The sequence below is a fragment of the Neoarius graeffei genome, chromosome 11, assembly GCF_027579695.1.
Source record: "Neoarius graeffei isolate fNeoGra1 chromosome 11, fNeoGra1.pri, whole genome shotgun sequence".
Classification (NCBI taxonomy): Eukaryota; Metazoa; Chordata; class Actinopteri; order Siluriformes; family Ariidae; genus Neoarius; species Neoarius graeffei.
The window spans coordinates 54,791,250-54,816,239 of record NC_083579.1 but is presented as its reverse complement, the minus strand read 5'-3'; the positions used below and the strand labels follow the sequence as shown (position 1 = coordinate 54,816,239).

The 24,990-nt window shown below is 42.5% G+C and overlaps 1 protein-coding gene across 1 annotated transcript in view; it reads right to left on the bottom strand.

The window, feature by feature from the left end:
• Nucleotides 1-10,790: 10,790 nt before the first annotated feature.
• The window catches only part of tmem260 (transmembrane protein 260), a 46,603-nt gene continuing 32,403 nt past the window's right edge, over nucleotides 10,791-24,990 (bottom strand). Inside the window, exons 4-16 of the mRNA XM_060933063.1 lie at nucleotides 24,792-24,969; nucleotides 24,593-24,706; nucleotides 22,062-22,241; nucleotides 21,882-21,922; nucleotides 18,979-19,065; nucleotides 18,274-18,382; nucleotides 17,909-18,081; nucleotides 16,027-16,198; nucleotides 15,772-15,911; nucleotides 13,513-13,689; nucleotides 12,454-12,507; nucleotides 12,193-12,277; nucleotides 10,791-11,610 (exon numbers count right to left, since the gene is read on the bottom strand). Of these exons, the coding sequence (XP_060789046.1) occupies nucleotides 11,347-11,610; nucleotides 12,193-12,277; nucleotides 12,454-12,507; nucleotides 13,513-13,689; nucleotides 15,772-15,911; nucleotides 16,027-16,198; nucleotides 17,909-18,081; nucleotides 18,274-18,382; nucleotides 18,979-19,065; nucleotides 21,882-21,922; nucleotides 22,062-22,241; nucleotides 24,593-24,706; nucleotides 24,792-24,969 (1,774 nt within the window). The 3' untranslated portion in view covers nucleotides 10,791-11,346. The remainder of the gene's footprint in view (nucleotides 11,611-12,192; nucleotides 12,278-12,453; nucleotides 12,508-13,512; nucleotides 13,690-15,771; nucleotides 15,912-16,026; nucleotides 16,199-17,908; nucleotides 18,082-18,273; nucleotides 18,383-18,978; nucleotides 19,066-21,881; nucleotides 21,923-22,061; nucleotides 22,242-24,592; nucleotides 24,707-24,791; nucleotides 24,970-24,990) is intronic.

Genomic DNA, 24,990 nt, shown 5'->3' with positions numbered 1-24,990 from the left:
CCAGACCAGTGGATTACTAAAGTGGGCAAGTGGTTACTAAAGATGAAGGTGAAAAACATCCTGTACACCATCAAATAAAATAACCCAGCATTAAGAACCACCAAAACATTAAACAACTAGGCCCGAGAGGTACATGATGCAAAAGTTACCCATCGAAGAACTTTTTGGAACTGGAGACTTATGCATGGTGTACATATGGAATTTCAACAGAATAGAAATAACTGAGAAAACACCAGTGTGAAGAGAAAAGTTGAAAATGACAGGGCATACATTTGTATAGGAGTTCCACACGTACAGTACATATACACACAGGTTCAGACAGATGTCACACAGAAATTAAGAGGAAACATAATTACAAAAAAACACAACACAGTATATAAACACCTCGCAATACCCAAAAGCAATCACCCTGACATACACACCTTACCACTGTTAATCCCCTAGACACTGGAAAGCACACACACGTACAAACACATACTCATGCAAACTCTCACACACACACACACACACACACACACACACACACACACACACACACACACACACACAAACGCAGAGTCAGTGTGTTTATCACAGTGTGCAGGCTACCAGCACCCGTTAGTCTAATTCCGTTTGTGTGTTTAGATTCGTTTTGCTTTAATCTCCTCTTGTTTGCGCACATCTGCAGGAGCAGCACTCTGTGAGAGGGGGAGGGCTGGTTCCAAATGAAAGATGGGTGCAGGTGAGAGAGAGAGAGAGAGAGAGAGAGAGAGAGAGAGAGAGGAAGCAAACTCTAGTATGTACAGAAAGTGTTATGGCCACAGAAACAGGAGACAGACAGAATCCAAAGTCTGTACACAGCTTTTGTTTCATTTCCATTCAATAATTCACATCACTAAATCATGTGAATGTGTGATCATACAAAAGGTTGATTTTGGAACAGATTTTCCTGTTTTAGTCTCCGTAGTTAAACAATCAACTCCGGTATTTTGGCACTGTGCAGGAGAGTTGTATAACATTCTACACAATGATTAAAATTTTCTACTTAAATTACTGAAAAATAATAAATACTTTACAAATAGCAATTCTCAAAAGAACATCTTTTTCTCTTAAGTGATCTTCTGCCCCTCGGACCTGCTTGATCCATCCTGGTGCCCTGTGTCTGGTCGGAGTTTTATCACACCGCTCCTGTGAAGGACGGCCCTATGAGGACAGTTGAGGGTTATACCTGTTAAAACTGTTAATGTTATAGTCAGGCTGTCTGTTGTTGCCCAAATGAGGATGGGTTCCCTTTTGAGTCTGGTTCCTCTCAAGGTTTCTTCCTCATGTCGTCTGAGGGAATTTTTCCTTGCCACCGTCGCCACAGGCTTGCTCATTGGGGATAGATTAGGGATAAAATTAGCTCATGTTTTAAGTCGTTCAAATTCTGTAAAGCTGCTTTGCGACAATGTTTATTGTTAAAAGCGCTATACAAATAAACTTGATTTGATAAGTGGAAAAATTGATGTACAATATTTTAAATTAATTCTAGAAAGTAGTCATCCTTGAAAATATTTTTAAATCGCTGTTCCTAGATACTCTCTGGTTAGTTCGCACACACAAAATCCCTTAGACATCCATTCTCGTGAAAAAAAAAAAAAAACAAAGCCCATCATACACAAAATAAAAATTATTCTATCCACATTCACTGGATATGAGCAATCACACGCTCTGATTGGCTACTCTACTACTAGGCTATCAGCTCATATACCATGAGTAGAGAAAAACAAAATGGCAGAGCACATCAAGTCAGATATTTAACATTGTCATCAAGTATTTAAAAGAAACATAAATAGCTACAGTCCCCCCCCATCTCCTGTTCCACACTCCAGCCCAGTTGGTGGCAGTAACGCAGCTTTAAGTTGATTTGCCAACCACCAAAAAAAAACCTGAAGAAGAAGAAGAAAATGGCGGAGTGTGTTACTGAACCAACCGAGGACGAAATAAAAACTCTACTCAAAAACAAAACCCCAAAAAAGAAAAAAAGCAACAAAATATGGAATGAAAGTATTTGATGGTAAGAACGTATATTTTTTATTTTTCAAGAATTATCATCATAGCATTTTTCACAAATTGCTATGGTTGTTTCGCCGGTTTGTTTACATTCTAAGCAGAAATGTTTTTGTCAGACGTTTTGTACAAAGTTTTTATTTATCGAATTTGCAAAAAAATTGGTTTTGTTTCTCAAAATCCAGTGAATGCAGATAGAATAAAACAGTTATTCCACTCAATCTCGTCATACATGGCTTATAGCCAACTCAGAGCTACACGCCTCGTCGACTATCAGCTCGTGTACGACTCGATGTCGTGGAATAACTGTTAATTAACGTCAGTTCATGTATATAAAACTATGCAACAATATTTATTTATTTATCGTCATTAACAGCTCTATTCTGGTCAGGGTCTGGAGCCTATCCCAACAACACTGGGTCCAAGGAGAGAGAATCCACCCTGGATGAGGCGCCAAGCCTCTGCAGGGCACCATGCACATTCATATGCAGCTCTCCGCCATTTAGAGTGGCCAATAGTAAGGGGAAGCCATGGCCTACTGGTTAGAGAAATAGCTTTGGGACTAAAAGGTTGCTGGTTTGATTCCCTAGACCAGCAGCAATGGCTGAAGTGCCCTTGAGCAAGGCACCTAACCCTCAACTGCTCCCAGGCTGCTCTGGGTATGTTGTACTGTACATCACTCTGGATAAGAGCATCTGCTAAATGCTGTTAATGTAATGTACCTACCAGCATGCTTTTAGATAGTGGGAGGAAACCGGTGAACCCAGAGGAGAACACGGGGAGAACATGTGAAACTGTGTATAAACCTAAGAATATTGAAGATTGAAAATGTTCCTTGTTCAAGTGTTTCTAACCTTTATAGACATTCTAGGAAGAGGCTCACTGCTTCTTCTCTACAGGAGATGAAACTTCAGTTTTAACATGCCCTATGTCCAAAATCACTCACTCGTTCACTACTCTCTACTCACTATATAGGGAATTACTATATAGAGGACTATATAGTGAGCTCATGAAAAAACACTTTCGGATGCTACTCCGTCACACCTTTATTTACGTCATTACTGTCGTACAATTAAAACGTGCCAGATCGCTAGCCATGCTTTCTGCCATAATGGCTTAAGGTTTACTACATTAAAAACAGTTAAACAAAATTCAAAAATACTCAGTACATCATCAAAAGTCAAACGGAAATTTACTTACATTTATAGATAATATTCTCTCATTGCTGCAGTGGTTGCTCCTCTCTGTCATCTGCCTTTTTTTTTTTTTCAGTGTGACCGCAGTGCATGATGGGATATATTGCTTGGTTAGTAACCATCGGTTGTACACTACTTTTCATGATGCATTGTGGGATACTTTGAGTGCATATACTAGTGCATCTCAAAAAATTAGAATACCATGAAAAAGTTCCTTTTTTTTCATAATTTAATTCAAAAAGGTAAACTTTCATATAGTCTATATTCATTACATGTAAAGTGAAATATTTAAAGCCTTTTTTGTTTTAATTTTGATGATTATGGCTTATAGCTCATGAAAATCAGAACTCCAGTATCTCAAATTATTAGAATATTCCCTAAGATCAATCAAAAAAAGGATTTACAATACAGAAATGTCCAACTTCTGAAAAGTATATTCATTTATACACTCAGTACTTGGTTGGGGCTCCTTTACCATGAATTACTGCATCAATACGGTGTGGCATGGAGGTGATCAGTCTGTGGCACTGCTGAGGTGTTATTGAAGCCCAGGTTGCTTTGATAGTGGCCTTCAGCGTATCTGTATTTTTGGGTCGGGTGTTTCTCATCTTCCTCTTGACAATACCCCATAGATTCTCTATGGGGTTCAGGTCAGGCAAGTTGGCTGGCCAAACACACACAGTAATATCATGGTCAGCAAACCATTTGGTAGTAGTTTTGGCACTGTGGGTAGGTGCTAAGTCCTGCTGGAAAAGGAAATCAGCATCTCCAAAAAGCTCGTCAGCAGATGGAAGCATGAAGTGCTCTAAAATCTCCTGGTAGATGGCTGTGTTGACTTTGGACTTGTTAAAATACAGTGGACCAACACCAGCAGATGACATGGCACCCCAAATCATCACAGATTGTGGAAACTTCACACTGGGCTTCAAACACCTTGGATTCTGTGCCTCTCCACTCTTCCTCCAGACTCTAGAACCGTGATTTCCAAATTAAATGCAAAATGTACTTTCATCTGAAAAGAGGACTTTGGACCACTGAGCAACAGTCCATTTCTTTCTCTCCTTAGCCCAGATAAGACACTTCTGACATTGTCTCTGGCTCAGGAGTAGCTTGATATTAGGAATGCGAAAGTTGTATCCCCTTTCTTGAAGATGTCTGTTCGTGATGGGTCTTGATACACTGACACCAGCCTCAGTCCACTCCTTGTGAAGCTCTCCCAAGTTCTTGAATCAACTTTTCTTGACAATCCTCTCAAGACTGTGGCCATCCCTGTTGCTTGTGCACCTTTTCCAGCCACCCTTTTCAGCAATGACCTTTTGTGGCTTACCCTCCTTGTGGAGGGCATCAGTGATCATCTTCTGGACAACAGTCAAGTCAGCAGTCTTCCCCATGAGTGTGGTTGTGTGTACTGAACTAGACCAAGAGATACACTGTGTTCATACTGTTTTACTCAAACTCGAAATGAAATATTCTAATATTTTGAGATTTTTTTTATGTTTTTGTACTGTATGCCATACTGATTAAAATTAAAATAGAAAAATGCTTGAAACATTTTAGTTTATGTGTAATGAGTCTAGAATATGTAACATTTTCACTTTCTTAAATAACTGATGGAAAATATTGAACTTTTTCACAATATTCAAATTTTTTGAGATGCACTAGTATAGGGTGTAATAATGCTCACTATACATTCGGACAGCACTACAAAACGGCAACCTCACTATATAGTGAGTAGGGAGTGATTTTGGACACAGGGATGGTTTCCATGCTAATATCAGGAATCATTAAAGGAACAGTCCACCGTACTTCCATAATGAAATATGCTCTTATCTGAATTGAGACGAGCTGCTCCGTACCTCTCCGAGCTTTGCGCGACCTCCCAGTCAGTCAGACGCAGTCAGACGCGCTGTCACTCCTGTTAGCAATGTAGCTAGGCTCAGTATGGCCAATGGTATTTTTTGGGGCTGTAGTTAGATGCGACCAAACTCTTCCGCGTTTTTCCTGTTTACATAGGTTTATATGACCAGTGATATGAAACAAGTTCAGTTACACAAATTGAAACGTAGCGATTTTCTATGCTATGGAAAGTCCGCACTATAATGACAGACGTACTAACACCTTCTGCGTGCTTCGGCAGAGCATTGATATCTGAGCTCCGTATCAATGCGCTGTCGAAGCGCGCAGAAGGTGTTAGTACGCCTGTCATTATAATGCGGACTTTCCATAGCATAGAAAATCGCTACGTTTCAATTTGTGTAACTGAACTTGTTTCATATCACTGGTCATATAAACCTATGTAAACAGGAAAAACGCGGACGAGTTTGTTCGCATCTAACTACAGCCCCAAAAAATACCATTGGCCATGCTGAGCCTAGCTACATTGCTAACAGGAGTGACAGCGCGTCTGACTGCGTCTGACTGACTGGGAGGTCGCGCAAAGCTCGGAGAGGTACAGAGCAGCTCGTCTCAATTCAGATAAGAGCATATTTCATTATGGAAGTACGGTGGACTGTTCCTTTAAGTATCAGTGCCAAGTATCAGGTGTCATTAAGAGACAACTATATCACACCCACTTTTGGGAACATACATACTACTGTTTGACAAAAGTACTGTATCTGATTCATAAAGATTAAAAATTAAATACATACACTTTTGTTTTATATGTAATTAAAAAAAAAAAGAGTTTCCAGCAGCTTAAATGATGACTATTTCCTGGTAGTGCACTCAGACTGTGTGATCATACTGTAGAGTGTTTGTTTCAGATCCAGACTCTCAGCAAGCAGGCCAGCAGCACTAACCAGGCGGCTCTCAGCTCAGAGAAGAGCGGAGCACATCGGCCAGGCCTCCAGGCTTCTGGAAGTCTCTTCAGTCTGTCACACACAACTCACAACGCAGGCTCCACTACCAACACAGCATTACAGGCCTGTTACACAGCATTACAGCACATCTTATTATCCTGCTCAACTCTCTTCATTAGCCCAATTGGATCCTGGGATTTCCATTTGTAAATGGGGAGCTTTTTAGATTAGCTGGTGTCGGCCATTATGACACATTCTCTAAACGTTCCCCCAACGGCACGATTAGCTCCTGTCTGTCAGGCTGGAAATGTAAACTTTTCAAAATGTGATTCATCCCTTTAAGCCTTTCACAAATATTTTCCAGAAGAAACGGTAAAAAAAGAAAAAAAAACTGTCAAAGAAGCAATCCCTGTTTCAATGTTTGTCATCATTATGAATCATAAACTACTGAAATTATGCAATGTAAACTAACCTTGTTAATCCTTATCACCGATGCATTTATCATTTGCCTTACCACCGTTGGGATGGTGGGGGGATACGAGCACTGTCTACTGCTCAGGCTGAAGATGTTCTAATGCAGAATGAGTGGATGACTGGGAACAAAAATTTTTGGTTATGTACAGTCAATAAATATTAACAGTAAGACATTTTCTAACTTTGGGCACCATAAAATTACAAAGGTAAAAGTCAGTACTAAAACTGCACTATTACCCTGTGATGACATTCAAGAGTTTGCACTCATTCCGGTTCTCTCACTCTGTCTGTTCCCAGTGGAAAGCAGGCTGCTGTTCCTCCCCAGGCTGGCATTCAGACACGGCCACAGCTCTAGCAGGACCGACGCACACTGAGGCAGCAAATTATGAAAATGTGGCTCTGTGTCCTCAATGGCACCACACTTCCTTAATGTGGCACAAAATTAGAACCTGAGGGGTGAGAGAGAGGAGGCCGTTTAATTGGAAAAACTGCTCTAGGCCTACACACATGCGCTCTCTCTCTCTCTCTCTCTCACACACACACACACACACTTAGAGTAATTTATTGCATGAAAGCTGCGATATCATCTCTTACCCACCAACAGTGCGCTCTCATCTATAAGGCACCTCTGCTGAGAGCTGCAGGCATTCATAAAGGTGTCTAATGTGTGAGTTTACCCTCAATTATTTATAAAGCCCTTTACACAGATCACATAATGAGGGCACTCTGTCTCTTCAAGAGACAAAAAACATTCGTCCTAAAGGGGTTGCATTTGTTTACTCAAAATGTCTTCAGTTATGTTTGATATTCCACTAAATGTCACAGAGACATGGTGCAAGCATCTGCTTCAAATTGTGCACATCAAAACAGTTACGTTTGTCATGTTTCATTCACTTAAACATTTAATTGCAAGCAGGTGCACTGGAGCACACACACACACCTGTATATAACTCCTCAAAAGAAGGAAGCCCATTGTCTGAGCCTGCTTTAGCCATTGAATGGCAGTTATTCAGCCACACTTCTTTCTGCATCCTGCAGTGCTGTGGTGAGGCCTCACTCCAGTCAGGTGTGCCCAAAGACCCGGAACTGAGATTCCCACTGGTGCCTAACAATCCAACAACCCCAAAACCTCCTCCAGTCTACAACCTCCCGCTCCGACCTGGCCAGCATGGCTGTGTTACTTAGGTGAGTCCAGGGCCAGGAATTGACTAAAGGTTCAAGGATCATCACAGAAATTCAAGTCACAATTCCTGCCTCTTGTTAAACCACACTATACCCATCTCCATTATTTAAAAGGTTTCAGGTTTATTAAAGCAAGCAATGGATGTAGATAAGTAGTTGGAAGATAGAAGGCATCACGAAGGCCATGGATTCATCTTCACATGGGCCATGAGTACAAGATCTTAATCTTGGTTATTACTGGTTTCTTTTTTTTTTTTATTATACAACTAATAGACTGGGGCGGCACGGTGGTGTAGTGGTTAGCGCTGTCGCCTCACAGCAAGAAGGTCCTGGGTTCGAGCCCTGGGGCCGGCGAGGGCCTTTCTGTGTGGAGTTTGCATGTTCTCCCCGTGTCCGCGTGGGTTTCCTCCGGGTGCTCCGGTTTCCCCCACAGTCCAAAGACATGCAGGTTAGGTTAACTGGTGACTCTAAATTGACCGTAGGTGTGAATGTGAGTGTGAATGGTTGTCTGTGTCTATGTGTCAGCCCTGTGATGACCTGGCGACTTGTCCAGGGTGTACCCCGCCTTTCGCCCGTAGTCAGCTGGGATAGGCTCCAGCTTGCCTGCGACCCTGTAGAAGGATAAAGCGGCTAGAGATAATGAGATGAGATGAATGAGACTAATAGACTCAGGGCAGCACGGTGGTGTAGTGGTTAGCATTACTGCCTCACAGCAAGAAGATTCTAGGTTTGAGCCCAGCAGCCGGTGAAGGCCTTTCTGTGTGGAGTTTGCATGCTCTCCCCGTGTCTGCACGGGTTTCCTCCGGATGCTCAGGTTCCCCCGACAGTCCAAAGACATGCAGGTTAGGCTAATTGGTGGCTCTAAATTGACCGTAGGTGTGAGTGTGAATGGTTGTTTGTCTCTATGTGTCAGCCCTGCAATGATCTGGTGACTTGTCCAGGGTGTACCTCACCCATAGTCAGCTGGGAAAGGCTCCAGCTTGCCCGCGACCCTGCACAGGATAAGTGGTTACGGAAAATAGATGGATGGGATGGAACTAATAGAGTTTTAACAGATCCTGGGGTCTTATAAGAGAGATAACCAGTGGGGGCGTCGTGGCTCAGGTGGTTAAGGCGCCATACCATGAATGCGGGCGACCCGGGTTCGATTCCGGCCTGAGGTCATTTCCCGATCCCTTCCCGTCTCTCTCTCTCCCGCTCATTTCCTGTCTCTACACTGTCCTATCCAATAAAGGTGCAAAAAGCCCAAAAAAATATCTTTTAAAAAAAAAAAAAAAAAAAAAAAAAAGAGAGATAACCAGTAAGGATTTAAAAGTCTGATTCAACTGACAAGAACTGTTCTTTTTTTCATGACTATAATCTGTAATTATTCAACAAATATACACATTTGGTTGTGATTTTCTGTCAAACTATACTTCTTAAACAAGATCATAAAATATTGCATCAGTGTATAGAAGACTGTATTAACTGAGTCAAAGATGTTTTAAAAGATGTGTATCAGTAATATTTTGTATTAGTTTTTCAACAGTGATGAAATAAAAGTAGCCCTTGGCGATGGAGTCAGACGTTTGTCATTTTATATCGGGATCACCTGGCCTTTCATTCTTCAGTCCATGCCCTCTGTCCTCCTCCTGCAGCTCATCAGCGGTACGAAGTACAAATCCACATGTCCACACGTACAAACAAGTGCATAAGTGGCTGAAGTTTCAACTCAACTCCATAACAGTGGCTAGCTCTGTGCAGTCTCTTTCCTTCCTCTTTGCTCCCTCCCCTCTCCATTCCCCCCAAGTCAGTGGAAGGAGAGGAGATAGGCCCTGCAGCTAAAGCCCTCTTTTTAGCACGCGGCTGGCGCAGTCTATCAGCAAGGCACAGCAAGCGGAGGTGTCGCTTCTTCTCTGGCATTTCGGACAGTATCATCTCCTCTCCGGGTGCGGGGGAAAAAAGAAAAACAGAAGGGGTATTATCAGGGAGGGATGAGTACAGCTAAGGCATTTTTGTCTTTTTATTCTCCTCCTAAGCCCCAGGCTGTGCTCCCAATCCGATTGGTCGATACAGCCAGGGATGTAAATGAAATGCAAAGAGCAATAAGGCTGGCTTCCCATTGCCACTGTGTAATGTGTCTGTTCCACTGCAACTCTCTCTTTTGGCTCTTGCTTTTTGCATTTTAGTGCCACATTCTCTCTCTGTTCTTTTGGATCTAAGTCCTTGTTGTGTTTCGAATAATGTCTTTCTGTCCATACCCCTAGTGACCAGTTTGTTTACTCTGATCACATCATGCTCTTGACTCCAGCCCTGCACTCTCTTCTTTCCCCGTCTCTTACTTTCTCTCTTCATCCCCCCCCACCTCCTGCTGGCTGGGCTCTCCTCTCTTATCTGCTCAGGCGGCCCACATTCCAGCGTTGCCGTGGCGCCCTGCCTGCATCCACGGTCACGGAGATTCCATGGGTTCCCACAATCCCTGAGATGAGAGAGAGAGAGAGAGAAACACAGCAACAATGAAAAATGACGAGGGGAGGGGGGATGCAAAGAAACAGACGAGTCAGGAAGACAGATAGCAAGCCAAAATCATGTGACTATTTTTAAAGACACTATTTGCAAAGAAGCAGCACTCTGGTAAAATAAAATTCAGGTATGTATCATTCAGGTAGAAAGTGTGCGTATGTGTAGTTTGCAGGAAAGCTGCATCACATACTGCATTCTCAGATCACACCATCATCAGGGATTACAAGCCCGAACCAACGCCTTAACAAGAATTCGGAATATAAAATAAACAGACTCATCAAATCCATTGGTATGTGGAGTTTAAAGGAGTTGCAGGAGCACTGTGCAGTGGAGACTGATCGAGGAAAAAGAGAAAACGATGGGCCATTTCAAGAGGTTGTCCCCAGATTAGTGCGCCCTTCTTAATCTCCTTTGGCTGCTCCCAAATTGGGTTGCGTTCCAATCTCAATCCCGGACTGCTGTGCTTCTATTGTGGGAGCCAGAGACACATGACAGCAGGAGGGAAATGGATAATTATTATGAGTGAGTAAGAAGGAGAGAGAAAGTGAAAGAGACAGAGAGAGGGGCTTCATTTATAAAATATAATATTGATTTATTGTGGTACAAAAATAGCACACATTGAGTGAATTCAAACTTTAAAAAAAAACCCATTATTTTTCAGAAAGTTTTCTCTTCCTGGTATTTCATCTCAACTTTAAAAACCCCTCCCAGCGTCTCAGACAGCAATAACAATGCTGTATTAGAAACGTGTCTAATATTTTTCAAAAGTTATTACAACACATACTGTGTGTTTACAAAGCAAAAAAAAAATTTTACATAAATGTACATAGATGGCTCATTAACAGCCTGGCTTTCATCAATACCTAACTAATGGCATTATCACACAGCCAAATAAAATCAGATAGCTCAGTTTACTGTATCTATTAAATGCAACACCAGTACCAAAATAAACCACCATGTATCTCATCAAACTGCACGACTGACCTGTATGATTCTCACTGAAATTGGCAGCATTAATCTTTCTTTCTCTCTGCTTCTTTCCTATAAGATCCTCACCTGACTCTGTATCAGGAATTCCTTTCTTGTTGGTATTCCTATTCCCTTAAACAGTACAGCTATATATATCTGGTAAAGAGTGTTCAGATTTTCCGAAGTTTCTTTAGGGTCTATGTTGTGTTTTTCCTGAGCGAGTCTCTGAGTCTGTCCCTCTCCTTGCTCAGGTGTGTGATGGCGGAACGGATGGCGCCGCTCTGAGGGTCAATGGGCTCTCTCTCAAGGTACCGGCTGAAGTGATGGATACTGTGGCTCAGAAGAGACTCTAGCTCATGATGTCCTCCTCCTAAACGGAGCAAGCGCTCAGCAGCCAAAGCCAGATTCTTATCCCAATTAGCAGGATAGTCCATCTGGGCATACACGATTTGACAATACATCTGTAAATATAAATAAAAAAGGATAAAATGCTATTGTAGGGGGGAAAAAATAAAATAAAATAGAGTTTGGATTGCAAATGTAAACCAAGAGTCAGATAAACTATTAAAATAAAATAAAAAAAATGACAGAAAAGAATAAATACTGTCGATGGCTAAGTGATATTTACGTTACGTGACTGTTGGATATACATCAGTAATAGGCAATACATAATGCTGTTGCTGTTGTTTATGAATATAATTAATTAGTGAATTCCAGAGGATCTTATGTCTTGTTGACAGCAAGGTGCATAATGTGTTCCTTTTCCACGTCATGTTTTTAAACAAAAAACCTGTTATAAATAAAAAACGTTAAGTATTCCCTTGACAAACGAGTAAATAACACAGAAGAGCCTTGGAGAGTCTCTGTTTGAAAGAACCTGAGTGTAGCTAGAATGCATTTAGACACAATGAGAAAATTACATCAATGAATAAACTTAGGACTTGAAATTAATTATGGATGTTGAAAATACTATTAGGACATTAAAATCTGTTCTTTATCAGCTATATTGGCTAAAACTAGGAAATCCACTGCGTCATACTCACATTGTAAGAGAGCTCATAGAGGTGAATCTGACCCCCTCCCTCCATCCTCTCGGCAAGGTCGAAGAGAAAGAATGCCGTTTTCATCCTATAAAATCAACCACAGAAATGATGTCTGGTTCTCTTAGAAATGAGATTCTAATTCTACGAACATGGCGCGCACACACACACACACACACACACACACACACACGGTGATCAAGTGAAATTTAACATCTATGGCTTGCTGGACAATAAGATAACAGTGATCGTAGGAAGCATTACCTGGCCTGCCACATTTCCTCATTGGCCACTTGCTCCCATGAGCCAGGAGGAAAGCTACAATGGAAGATCACAAAAAACAGCAATATTGTGATGTACGAGTTGTTGTTTTTTTATTCTACTACTCAGCATATCCTTATATCTACAGTACTCTCTTCACGTCGTATCATTCCCCCCCATACACACACTATTTGACCCTAATATGGAAAATAAGACACCAAAGACAACTGTAATTCTTCAATATTATTTAACAAATGTAGTATGTTTAGAGAATAAATACATTTTAAAACGCACTGAGCATGCCAGTGGTATCAGGCTCTCATGTCCATGTTTCTGTTGGCAGAAATGAGCAATCCAGTAGATCCTCATAAGAACATGTGACAGCTGATATTCAGTGCCTGCAATCTTTAAAAGCACTCCCAATGTGCTAAATGACCCACATATTTCTGCACTTCTTCCGTTCCATTTCATTGCGCATAACCATGCGGCCTCTCCTTCAAAGGAATATTTTAGCATGTGACTTCCCGGCTAATATTTGGCTGCCAGGCAGGGACAGACACGCTTGTAGCGGCCGAGAGGAGAGTAATGTCACACCATTCAACCCCGATTAGCTCGCTGAATACCAGGCAGGCACGCAGAGCCTCAGCACCGAAGACTAGAACTAATTTCACTTTATACGCACGTATCGGCACGCTGCAGTTTAGAAAGTCATTAGGGTGGGGTCAGCAGACTAATAACGACTTTGAAGCTGGAGACGATGGCTGCCTTCCCAGCAGGACCCCAGTGCAGTGGTTAAGTGGACTTCAGCAGCAGTGGAGAATGAAGTGAGAGATGCAGTAAGAAATAAATTATGGCGCTCGGTGCTGTATAGATCTCGGTTTAACAGGAATCACTTTTAGAACATATTTAAAAACTTATTTTAAAAATATGCATCTGATAGAGTCAGATATATCTCCTAAAAGAAGGGCACGAGCTGGTACATAAAATTTCGAAAGAAACTTTGAGCTGGTGAAATGTGAATATCCAGCAGATGTATCATGTGAAATGGAGTACATAGTGTACCTGTTATATGCCTCACTCCAGTTGTACAGATTCTGTGTGCGCTGTACCCACGCCACAGGGTGCAGGTGGCTTGTGAGGGGCATCAGCTGCTCACAGACACCCCAAGGCCACTGGGAGAAGGACTTCTCCCAACTCTGGTCTCCTTCCGTCATTCCAATGCACACAAATACAGGCCGGCTACATGCAAACACAAAGAAACACACACGAATGCAACACGTGATATATAAGAGGCACATGACTCTAAGTCAGAGATTTTGTGATTCAGATTCTCGACAATTTGTTGTCTTGGTGAGTCCACAAAAAAATTCTAATTGCAACTGACAAAGAAAAAGATATAATAGTTTCCCCATTGATTTACTCAATTCAATCCATATTTTCCTTTAAAAGTCAGCTAGTGTGATATAACAATGTACAAGCACTATTCTTTTTAAATCCTATTGCCTGCTTCCACAAACCCCTCTTGACCAATCCAGCCATCCCTCTACTTCCCAAAAATATTTTAAAAATATATATATGTTATTTACCAGTTGGGAGGTCCGTATCGTGAAACACCGTGACTGAGGTCTTGAAAGTACTGACCAAGGCCCTCTGGGCCGAGGTCAGTATTCAAGGCCGAGGTCATGGTATTTCACCATATGGACCGACCTTAAGCTGGTAAATAATATATTTATTTTTTTCTTTACCAAACTCTAACAGAAAACGAGAGCGCCCGAAAGGGGAAAACCGAGCCGAGCCACCATTTTGAATCCTCATTCACGGCTGTAATGCAAATTGCTTCCTCCTCGGTATGCAAGTGCACTTCCGTGGCAGGAAAAAAACTACATTTTGCCGCCTATGTAGTCCCCTATTTATACAAAACTGAGTCATTCAGGATTCAGCCATGTTTTTGCTTGGCGTTAGCAAGTTAGAGGTTTTTAGCTTTCTTCCGAAATGTTTTCTTTTATTTTGTCTTCCTCAGGGTAGTAAAACTCGCTTTCGCTGTGAACACTGTCGTTATCGCTATCCATGCTGTAAAATTAATGCTATTTTGAATCCTCATTCACGGCTGTAATGCAAATGGTTTCCTCCTCGGTATACAAGTGCACTTCCATGGCAGGAAAAAAATCTAAATTTTCCCGCCTATGTAGTCCTCTATTTAAATAAAATTGAGTCATTCAGGATTCAGCCATGTTTTTGCTTGCCGTTAGCAAATTACAGGTTTTTAGCTTTCTCCTGAAATGTTTTCTTTTATTTCTTCTTCCTCAGGGTAGTAAAACTCGCTTTCCCTGTGAAGACTGTCGTTATCGCTATCCATGCTGTAAAATTAATGCTATTTTCCTGAAAAATGCTGGCAAAAATGTATAAGATTTTTGATAATCTTATAAATAAATCTTATTAAAAAAAGATAAATGTTGACAAAAAATTCTACTATGTTTGTTGTTGTTGTGAACAAGCAGGTCGCCAGAGGTCCGTAACTGAGGTCTGTAACTGGGGTCCGTATCGTAGGATACGGACCCACTCGCCAGCCAATCAGAATGCAGGATTTGATGGAAACCGCACCGCAAAAAAAATAAATAAAAGTAATTTAAACCACAGTGACCTTGATCCAAAAAAAGCAGTTGCACAACACCGTGTCCTGCCCAATGAACTCGCGTATTAACGAGCATGGCTTTTCTTTGCCTTGCAAGCTTCATATCGGACAGCCCTCTCCTGTGTGCATGAATGTGAAAAACACCTGCTCCTGCATCGTATTTTTTGGGTCATGTGGGATCCTAGTCCTGATGCACACCTGCACTCCTGAACCAACTGAATAATAAAATCCTATACTTAGAGTTGATCTTCTGGAAGAAATTATAGCAAGGCTTGGACGAATTACACTGTCAGCTAAAATTCTCCACTTTAAATCTTTTTTTGTAGTCTAGGACCAGGCACAGATTCTATTCATGCAACTGTCATGCATTTCCCTTTTTGCTTTTCCCTCTGCAAAGCACTCAGGTCCCCAGAGTAGAGCCTACAGTGCCTAAAGCCCCAGGCTCCAAGCTTCTGGCAAGGAAATGCTGCCGTCTGGTGGAGGGAGGGGGTAAAGAACCCAACTCTTCATTCACCTTCCTCTCCTTCTGTGCTTTGTGCTATCTAGTATGGCATAACGAAAATCCATCAGAGGTATCAGGGCTGTGTTTTAGCCAGAGACGATGATAATAAGCAGCTGTAGTAATCTGGGGGAACGTCACTGCAAAATAGTGAAGTGTGTGTGTGTGCGTGCGCATGTTAAAAACTCACTGTATATTGTGCTGGATAAACTGTTCGATGTTAAAGCTATTCTTCTGTTCAGTGTTAACTGGATCCCAAACTCTTCCAGGGAACTTTACTCCAGGAAGATGCTGTTGCAGCTTAGGCACATACCAGCTATAGGTCATCATCTGAGAATCAAGAGGAATTTGGCATGAAAACCTAATATCTAAATCAGCATTAAACAGGAATTAAATTTATAATACTAAAAATAGTATAGTAGTAAAATGTGCTTTGCTGTAAAACCTCTTGGTCAATGAGGCTGAGGTCTGGCCGCAAGCCCTGGCAGTAGTGCAAGTAGCGGAGTGTGTTCCCAGGAAGATCACCCCTTGTCAGCACCAAAGAGCTCTCTGGGAACGAGAAAATGAGCTCACGGGCGAATCTCTCCACAACATCGTTCCTACTCTGATCAAACTCTCTGCAAGCACACACATTATTCAACACTTGAAAGTACTCAAAAAGGATGCACTGTACTAGCACCATTTAAACAAACCAGGATGCTTAGGAACAATCACTCACTTATAAAGCTGAAGGTATGAGAATTTATTCATGATTACAAAAACGAGGTACACAGTACAGATAGCTCTATAGGCATTGAAGAGTACAGGAGATCCATGACACTATCACACCTCCAGCTGGTCTGCTGTCAGCTCCTCTCCCACACAGAGGCAGCACGAGAGTGAATGAATGATGTTAAACTTTCTCAGATGATGCAGCTGAGCGCCTTGCCTCTGTAATCAGCCTCTGACAGGTGTGATGAGCGCCAACAAGTACATCCTTCCAAGCAGGCTGATCAAAGTGGCACGGTACGAAGCACCATACCACACGGCTGTAATCTATGCGACTGCTGTGGCCAGTACGCCTAATCAACCACAGAGCACCAGCGCTTTAATCTGCGTGACTAGCATGGCCAGGACAGCAAATCAAGTAGAGAGTGAAAAGAGACGGAACGTTATGAGCTCGGGCGCTTTTGATGTTTGATGAAGCGTGGACGTGACGAATAATTAGGTGAGTGACTACCATGTCCGAAGCAGAGAGAAAACCTACGACCCCGGGAAACACAGTTGAAGGGAGAGGAATGGATAGGATAACAAATACAGCATGGAAAATTAAAAAAAAAAAATCCTGGAAACAGTTCATTGTAAACATTGCGCAGGCCTTTACTTTCAAGGCGTCATTTCTAATGCTTCACCTCTAATATATAAAAATATTGCCACTTCAGCAGTGTGTTAACACCTACAGTCAGTTTCAGAATTATTGACTCCCTTCATGAAAATGAGCAAAAATGAACGCGTGAAACTTTGAGCTTAAAGACATCCATGTATCTCATCTCATTATCTCTAGCCGCTTTATCCTTCTACAGGGTCGCAGGCAAGCTGGAGCCTATCCCAGCTGACTACGGGCGAAAGGCGGGGTACACCCTGGACAAGTCGCCAGGTCATCACAGGGCTGACGCATAGACACAGACAACCATTCACACTCACATTCACACCTACGGTCAATTTAGAGTCGCCAGTTAACCTAACCTGCATGTCTTTGGACTGTGGGGGAAACCGGAGCACCCGGAGGAAACCCACACGGACACGGGGAGAACATGCAAACTCCACACAGAAAGGCCCTCGCCGGCCACGGGGCTCGAACCCGGACCTTCTTGCTGTGAGGCGACAGCGCTAACCACTACACCACCGTGCCGCCCCACATCCATGTATATTTATTCAAACTGATTTTTTTTTTATACATAAAAGGATTTCTAAAGTAGTATGTTTTTTTTCTTGACAACACTGTTTTCAGGTCTCCCTTCGATCCTGAGCTCAGGTTACTGTCTGTATGGAGTTTTGCACGTTCTCTCCATGTCGGTGTGGGTTTCTTTTGGGTTTTCTGGTTTCCTCTTACCTACTGAAAATGTGCTGGTAAGTGGATTGGCAACACTCAGTTGCCACAGTGTTCCATCACGACGCTGACCAGGTTAAACCCAGTTACTGAAGATGAATGAATGAATGAATGAATGAATGAATGAATGAATGTTCTCCATTCTCTTAAAATATGCCAAGAATTCAGGAATTAACTGCATGTGGCTTTATTTAGTGAGTTCATTCACAGACACACAAGTGCACACACGCATGTTTACCTTTGGTTTAAGTGAATCATGTGTGAAAGAAGTCCTGCAGTAAGGAACCAGGCTCCCACGTTCCATACAGATCTCATCCCCAGCCATCTCTCCAACAAACACACTGTCCAGGTCAGCCCCACACCAGCCAGAACACACACACCAGCATCAGCCTGTAGCCAGAACCGCTCCACCTACCCCCATACACACATACACAGCTTTCATTCAACATTCAAAGCCTTCTTGCTGAGCAGAACAAAGTAAAAATAAATTAGTTGAAGCCTCAGTGTGTGAATGTTTCCCACAGTGTTGATATCACCGGTATCTCCAGTTCATGCGTAACTGAAACTAATCATCTGTTTGTTACAGACACACTTGACACTCACAACTCCAAGCAGCAGGGGATTCTCAATGTCCAGGTTGGCTCTCCAGGCAAAGAACACTGAATACACACTCACCATAACAGCAATCAGGCACACGAAAGCACGGCATCTCCTGTGGGTGAAACGAGACTGTCATTATTCAGTAATATACAGGCGTGTTTACCTGTGACATCAAATTCTCTATCGGCTGCAGTGATGACGCAATCTTAAAAAGCAGAACGCCTCACTTGTCAATTAAGCCATTCGTATCCATCAGTTGTAAAAACGCACCACCATCTTTTGATGGAAAGTTACTGAAAGCAGCAATATCTATTTTCAGTTCACATGCAGAACTGTGGTGTAGTGGTTAGCACTGTCGCCTCACAGCAAGAAGGTTCTGGGTTTGAGCCCAGCGGCTGACGGGGACCTTTCTGTGTGGAGTTTGCATGTTCTCCCCGTGTCCGCGTGGGTTTCCTCCGGGTGCTCCGGTTTCCCCCACAGTCCAAAGACATGCAGGTTAGGCTCTAAATTGACCGTAGGTGTGAATGTGAGTGTGAATGGTTGTTTGTCTCTATGTGTCAGCCCTGTGATGACCTGGCGACTTGTCCAGGGTGTACCCCGCCTCTCACCCATAGTCAGCTGGGATAGGCTCCAGCTTGCCTGCGACCCTGTACAGGATAAGCAGCTACAGATAATGGATGGATGGGAGACTCGTCTGCTGAGTCTTACCTGTTACATAAAGCATGCAGGAGAGCCATGACAGCGAATATGAGCACAGGAACAGAGAGGTCAGCCACACAGTGACTAAACTGAGCTCTGAAAGAAAACAAATATGCAGTGATTAATGCACTTTCCTTATCTTCACTAAATGTTTTATTTGGTTCATTGTTGAGGTGAACCTGGACCCGATTCTAAAACACTAGTTCGTTCATTCAGGGATCTTTAGTAGCCACTCAATCCTAGTCAAGATGGTGGTGGATCTGGAGCCTCCATGCAGTGGTAAAGCACCTTTAATGAGACACCAATCCGTTATAGAGAACCAGTAAGGAAACCAGAGAACACAGAAGGACTTGGAGAGAGCGTGAACAGAAACTCAACACATACAGTAACCTGAGCTCAGGATTGGACCTGGGCTTCTGGAGCTATGAGGCAATAACAATACCTGCTGCTCCTCCATGCCCCCCCCCCAAAAAAAAAAAATCACTAGATGCAAGGTAGAAATATTCAGTTGTTTAGTTAATACTGTACACATGAATGTTATGCCATTTCTCTGTGTATTTTCATAAGTCATACGGCAATTTCCAGATTTTAAGTGATAGTAGCTTGACTGAATACCACCATCTTCTCTAACCATTTACTAAATGTAATGAAAGAAGGTGCATGGATCACTCAGTCATATTCCCAGGGAATTGTCATAGGAACAGAAAATGCAGGAATGAAGTGATTTTTGGTTCGATTGGCTTCAATAAGTTTGAAAACCTCAACCAAGTATTTACACTTAGGCTAATATTGGCCAAACAGTTGAGGATAGAATAGGGCAGCATTGCGAACAAGGCACAGAAGAAGCTGATATATATATATGAGAGAGAGAGAGAGAGAGAGAGAGAGAGAGAGAGAGATCAGCTCCCTGTGGCACATTTACACACAGAGTTGTCCATGCTTGTCATTCTCTGGCTGCCCAGCACTAAGAGGTAGCAATAGGGGGTGATGGGAAATGTGGGAGGTTAAGTGATGGATAATAGAGTGTCTTAAGATAAGCTCTTCCACTCTGCTATGGGGAGGCAAAAAAGAGAAAGGAACACAACAAAGTACATGATGGAGCTCTGCCACAGACCATCTCCAGATAAGAATATAGCACTAGCTGCCATCAGAGTAACCTGTCATACACAACGCCGGCATCATTTTTACAGCAAATGCAGCAAAACACAGCAAGCAGATTTGGTTCACCAAGTACTGCTTTAATAAGGAGGTAAAGATAGTGGAAGAACAAAACAGGCATGCTTCCTTACCCTTCAAACTCTTATTGCTTGTTAATACTGGGTGAAAGCATTGGATATCTCTTAAAAATGTCCTTGAACCAGAAAGTGCAACTTTTAAAAACTGAAATGCTGCTGCGTGGCTATTTACAATTATATGCATTTGTTTTTAGGTTAAATTAAGCTTAAAAAAAAGCCCTAAATTTCGATTTAAAACAAACATTCTCAGTACTTCCCTAAACAAGGGATCGCACAAAATATGCTCAATGGCTTTGGTTAGGCATCTGAGATTAGATGATGTGGCACTCAGAAACGTTTAGCCCATGAGTTTGCTTTCTAAACTACCTAACTAGCTAAAGTAAGTGATGTATAATTATTTTGATATATATTTTATGTAGGGCTGTAACGATATGCGTATCGAAATCGAAATCGCGATACGCAGAGCCACGATCCGTATCGCGATACAAGAAGGCAGAATCGCGGTACACCCTTTCAAACTTCTCCTCAGCCCAAAAACAGAGGCGCTTCCAAACTTCAATTTATGAATACTTTACTTTTTATTTAAATTACATTTTAAACTTACTTAAATTACTTTTATTTTTTTATATCTATTAGTAAGTCGTTTTTTCGCCGACCTGCGACAATCTTCTGCAAGTCACGCAACGTCCACACTCGCCACTGGCAGAGCATTCATTTCTTTTAAGCGGTCGCCATTCTGGTTGCGACGCGGGGAGCGAATCTGTAAACAAGCAGCTCATTGGCTGGCTAGGTGTGCCACAAGCCAATCACAATCACTTGACTGGAAAGGCATGCAGTGTTGCCAGATTGGGCAGGTTTAGGTGCTTTTTGGCTGGTTTTGAACATATTTTGGGGTGGAAAACGTTAGCAATATCTGGCAACACTGAAGGCATGTCTGCTTGGGCGGAAGCCTTCTGCGGCAGTTACATTTTGACACACGAGCAATGTTTCACTATAAAAATTCCGTAATTTCCATCTGTTTTCCGCGATCACAGAAAATCATTGGCCCTATGAGAGTGAGACAGTGAGAGAGCCACCCCTCCAAAAAAAAATCTTAACGGATTTACACGATTTGGAAAAATGACTTTTTCAGAACCGAAAAAAACAGAGCTTCCGGCTCAACAGTATTATTTTGAGAAATAAAACAATCTTTGGATATACATTTGTTCATTTTTGCATACATATTACTCATTCTCTGCAGTGGTCTGAATTATTTGTTATTAAATAGTTAATGTAAGTAAGTAAATGTTAATAAGTCAAATTTACTACTTTAAAAAAACATTTTAAAAAAAATCGTGGGCGTATCGAATCGTGGGTCAAAAATCGCGATACGAATCGAATCGTGAGTTGGGTGTATCGTTACAGCCCTAATTTTATGTAAAGATACTGATGTTCTAGTAGCTGCTTTAGCCTCTACGCATTACTTTAATAGCTTAAAATTTTACTTTTGTGGATAATGTAAAACACATAACGTGTCATTTAGCGTGCCATTAAGTGAAAAAAGTGTCAATGTTCATTTGCTGGAATCAGAAGATGAAATTAAACTTTATGAACAATATTACAGGGAAATGAAAACATGACTTCAACTCTGTAGCTGTAATGACAATACTGAACTCAGTCTGGAGCTGATATACTCACTGTAGCATCCTCACCAGGTTAACTTTACCCTCAGATTTTGCCTGAACAAAGCAAGAAAAACAAAGACAAAGGAAAACAAAACTGCATAAGAGCAAAGCAGTACAAAGTGTAAACATTCTCCACGGTCAAGGGTTAGCTAAGATTATGCCAGCTTGCCAGTATTTAAATGAGAGTGTGTACCAGGCTGAAGGTGCCGTACTCAGCCCTGAGCAGGTGTGTAAGCAGGCCGCTGAGGGTCGTCTGGTCTCCCCAACTCCATCGAGCTTTGTTTAGGTATGAGGAAATAGGAAGGTAGAGGTAGGGCAGGAATCCGGTGAGGAAACACACACCTAGAGATACTATGGTTGAAAAACACAACCCCTGAAAGAAGAAACATTTAGCTGTTTCAACAAATACATGACTGAAAAAAAACTAATCGCATTTAAATAAGCAAATGTAGGTAAAAAATTATTAGCACATTGTAAGTTCATGATTATTGGAAGAGCTCTCATTCCTGGACGAGTTCCCTTGAACTAATTTACTTAGAAGACTGCAGATTGGCAGAATGTCCAGTAATCTACAGAGCAGCCTGCCAGCTCCTAAACACTGTCAGCAGAGTACAAGCTAGTTCAATCCAACACCCTGCTTAACTAGTTTGCATAGTAATTTACTTTGAAGGCTGAGTGCAAGAGCTAAGTATGTGGGGGGGGTTTTTTGTTTGTTTTTGCTTATTTCTCTCTAATTTCTCTAAATTAAATATATAATAGAAGAATATACATTAAAGCGAGACGGCCTTTCGATTTCATGAACTCGGTGAAATTTAGTTCCCTCTGAAATTTGGTCATTGTGATACATGTTTATTTCTGTAATATCTCAAAAAAAAAAAAAAACAGGCCATTCTGTGGCTGTGAAGTTATTTAAATTGAGGGCATTCCTTAGCAAATAATGTGCATGAAATTGCTCGCATCGCACAGTCAAACAGACAGAGGAAGTCCGTGTGCGCTTGCGCAGGTTTACCTTCTTCTTCTTTTGGGTTTTACAACAGCTGGTATCCAGTATTGCATTACTGCCATCTACAGGTTTACCTTGACCGTGCACTGACAGTTACATCATTCTGTTGCTAAACGAACAGCTGATCACACCGAGGTGTTCGCTGACCACCAATATTTATTAGTTTGGTCCTGCGTTTCCTTTCCTTCACAACATAACATCTTTTCTTCTCGCTTTCCGTTACTGTAGTCGATCTTTCACGTTTCATTTGCACACTCACGTCCTCCATTTTTCTCTCCTGCTTCAAATTTGTATCCCACAATGCCTTGTACGACCGGGGAAAGCCCACCACATGATGCAGGACGTGGTATCTTGAATTGGGTCATGGTGAAGCAGGGAAAAATAGTGGAGAATTTAGAGCCACGTGGCCTTAAATTCATTAATTGTTCTATTTAAAAAAAAAAAAAGAACTAATAAAATTGGAAGTCTGATTTGAATTCAGTAGCTTTCGGTCCACTAAACAAAAATAATTGGATGTCGGGAAAATTATTTTTATGACCTACACTTGGGGGCGGCACAGTGGTGCAGTGGTTAGCGCTGTCACCTCACAGCAAGAAGGTCCGGGTTCGAGCCCCGTGGCCGGCGAGGACCTTTCTGTGCGGAGTTTGCATGTTCTCCCCGTGTCTGCGTGGGTTTCCTCCGGGTGCTCCGGTTTCCCCCACAGTCCAAAGACATGCAGGTTAGGTTAACTGGTGACTCTAAATTGACCGTAGGTGTGAATGTGAGTGTGAATGGTTGTCTGTGTCTATTGGCCCTTTTCCACTACCCTTTTTCAGTTCACTTCAGCTCGCTTCAGCCCGACACGGCTCGCGTTTCGACTACCTTAGAGCAGCACGACTCAGCTCGCTTCAGCCCTGCTTAGCACCCAAAACTCGCACGGTTTTGGAGTGGGGCTGAAGCGAGCCAAACCGAGCCGAGTGAGGCTAGGGGCGTGAGGAGACACTCCCCTGTGCACTGATTGGTGAGGAGGAGTGTCCTCACACGCCCACACACGCCCCGCGAGCACGTTGGGATCTGTAAACACCGTAAACCCGGAAGAAGAAGAATTACGAATTACGAGAATTTCTGAAGCCTTATGCGCCTCGCCTCATCTATACGCTCTTGCCAGTATCTGTTGGCGTTGTCGGTGACAACAAGCCACAGCACCAAGACCAGCAACACTAACGACTCCATGTTTATTGTTTACTATCCGGGTTGTGAGACTACCACTTAAAAGATCACTGATGTCACTATTTGCGCCGCCTAACGACATCACGTGACGTCCACCCACTTTCGCTAACTCCACCCAATGTGTCCACCCACTTCCAGCCAGCACGGTTCAGCGCGGTTGTAGTCGAAATGCAACTCCAACAGCCCCGCTCAGCTCGACTCAGCCCAACTCAGCACGGCACGGCTCAGCCCAACTCAGCCGCGTTGGTAGTGGAAAAGTGTCATATGTGTCAGCCTTGTGATGACCTGACGACTTGTCCAAGGTGTACCCCGCCTTTCGCCCATAGTCAGCTGGGATAGGCTCCAGCTTGCCTGCGACCCTGTAGAACAGGATAAAGCGGCTAGAGATAATGAGATGAAATGAGACCTACACTTGTAAAATCTGAAAGGCAGTATACCTTTAACAGCACACTGTGCAATATGTGGCATTTTAAATAGACACATCGGTGATAAAATACTGTGCACTTACTCACTTTGTAAGTGTAGAGCTGGAGCAGAGCCCAGGGAATGATGATTAGCACATACACAACCAGAGTGTGCTGGTTACACAGACTCAGACCACAGCACAGCGCCCCCCACAGAGCAAACTGGAAACCGATAATGAGAAAGGACAACTCATGCAAATGACAAGCATTGCATTGCGAGCTGTAATTAGGAAATAGTGTTTATTACCTTTTTCTTTTGGTCCACACTCTCTGCATTATGGAAGCAGGCTGAGAGGGAGAAAAGGAACCCCACAAATAGGTTATTAAGTGAGAAGACTTCAGCCACTAGTGACCACTGGCACACGAGTTTGGATAGAGCGAAGCTTCCACCTGCCAGCACAGCTCCCGGACCAGGCCCAGCCATTCTGAGAGAAGGAACACACATT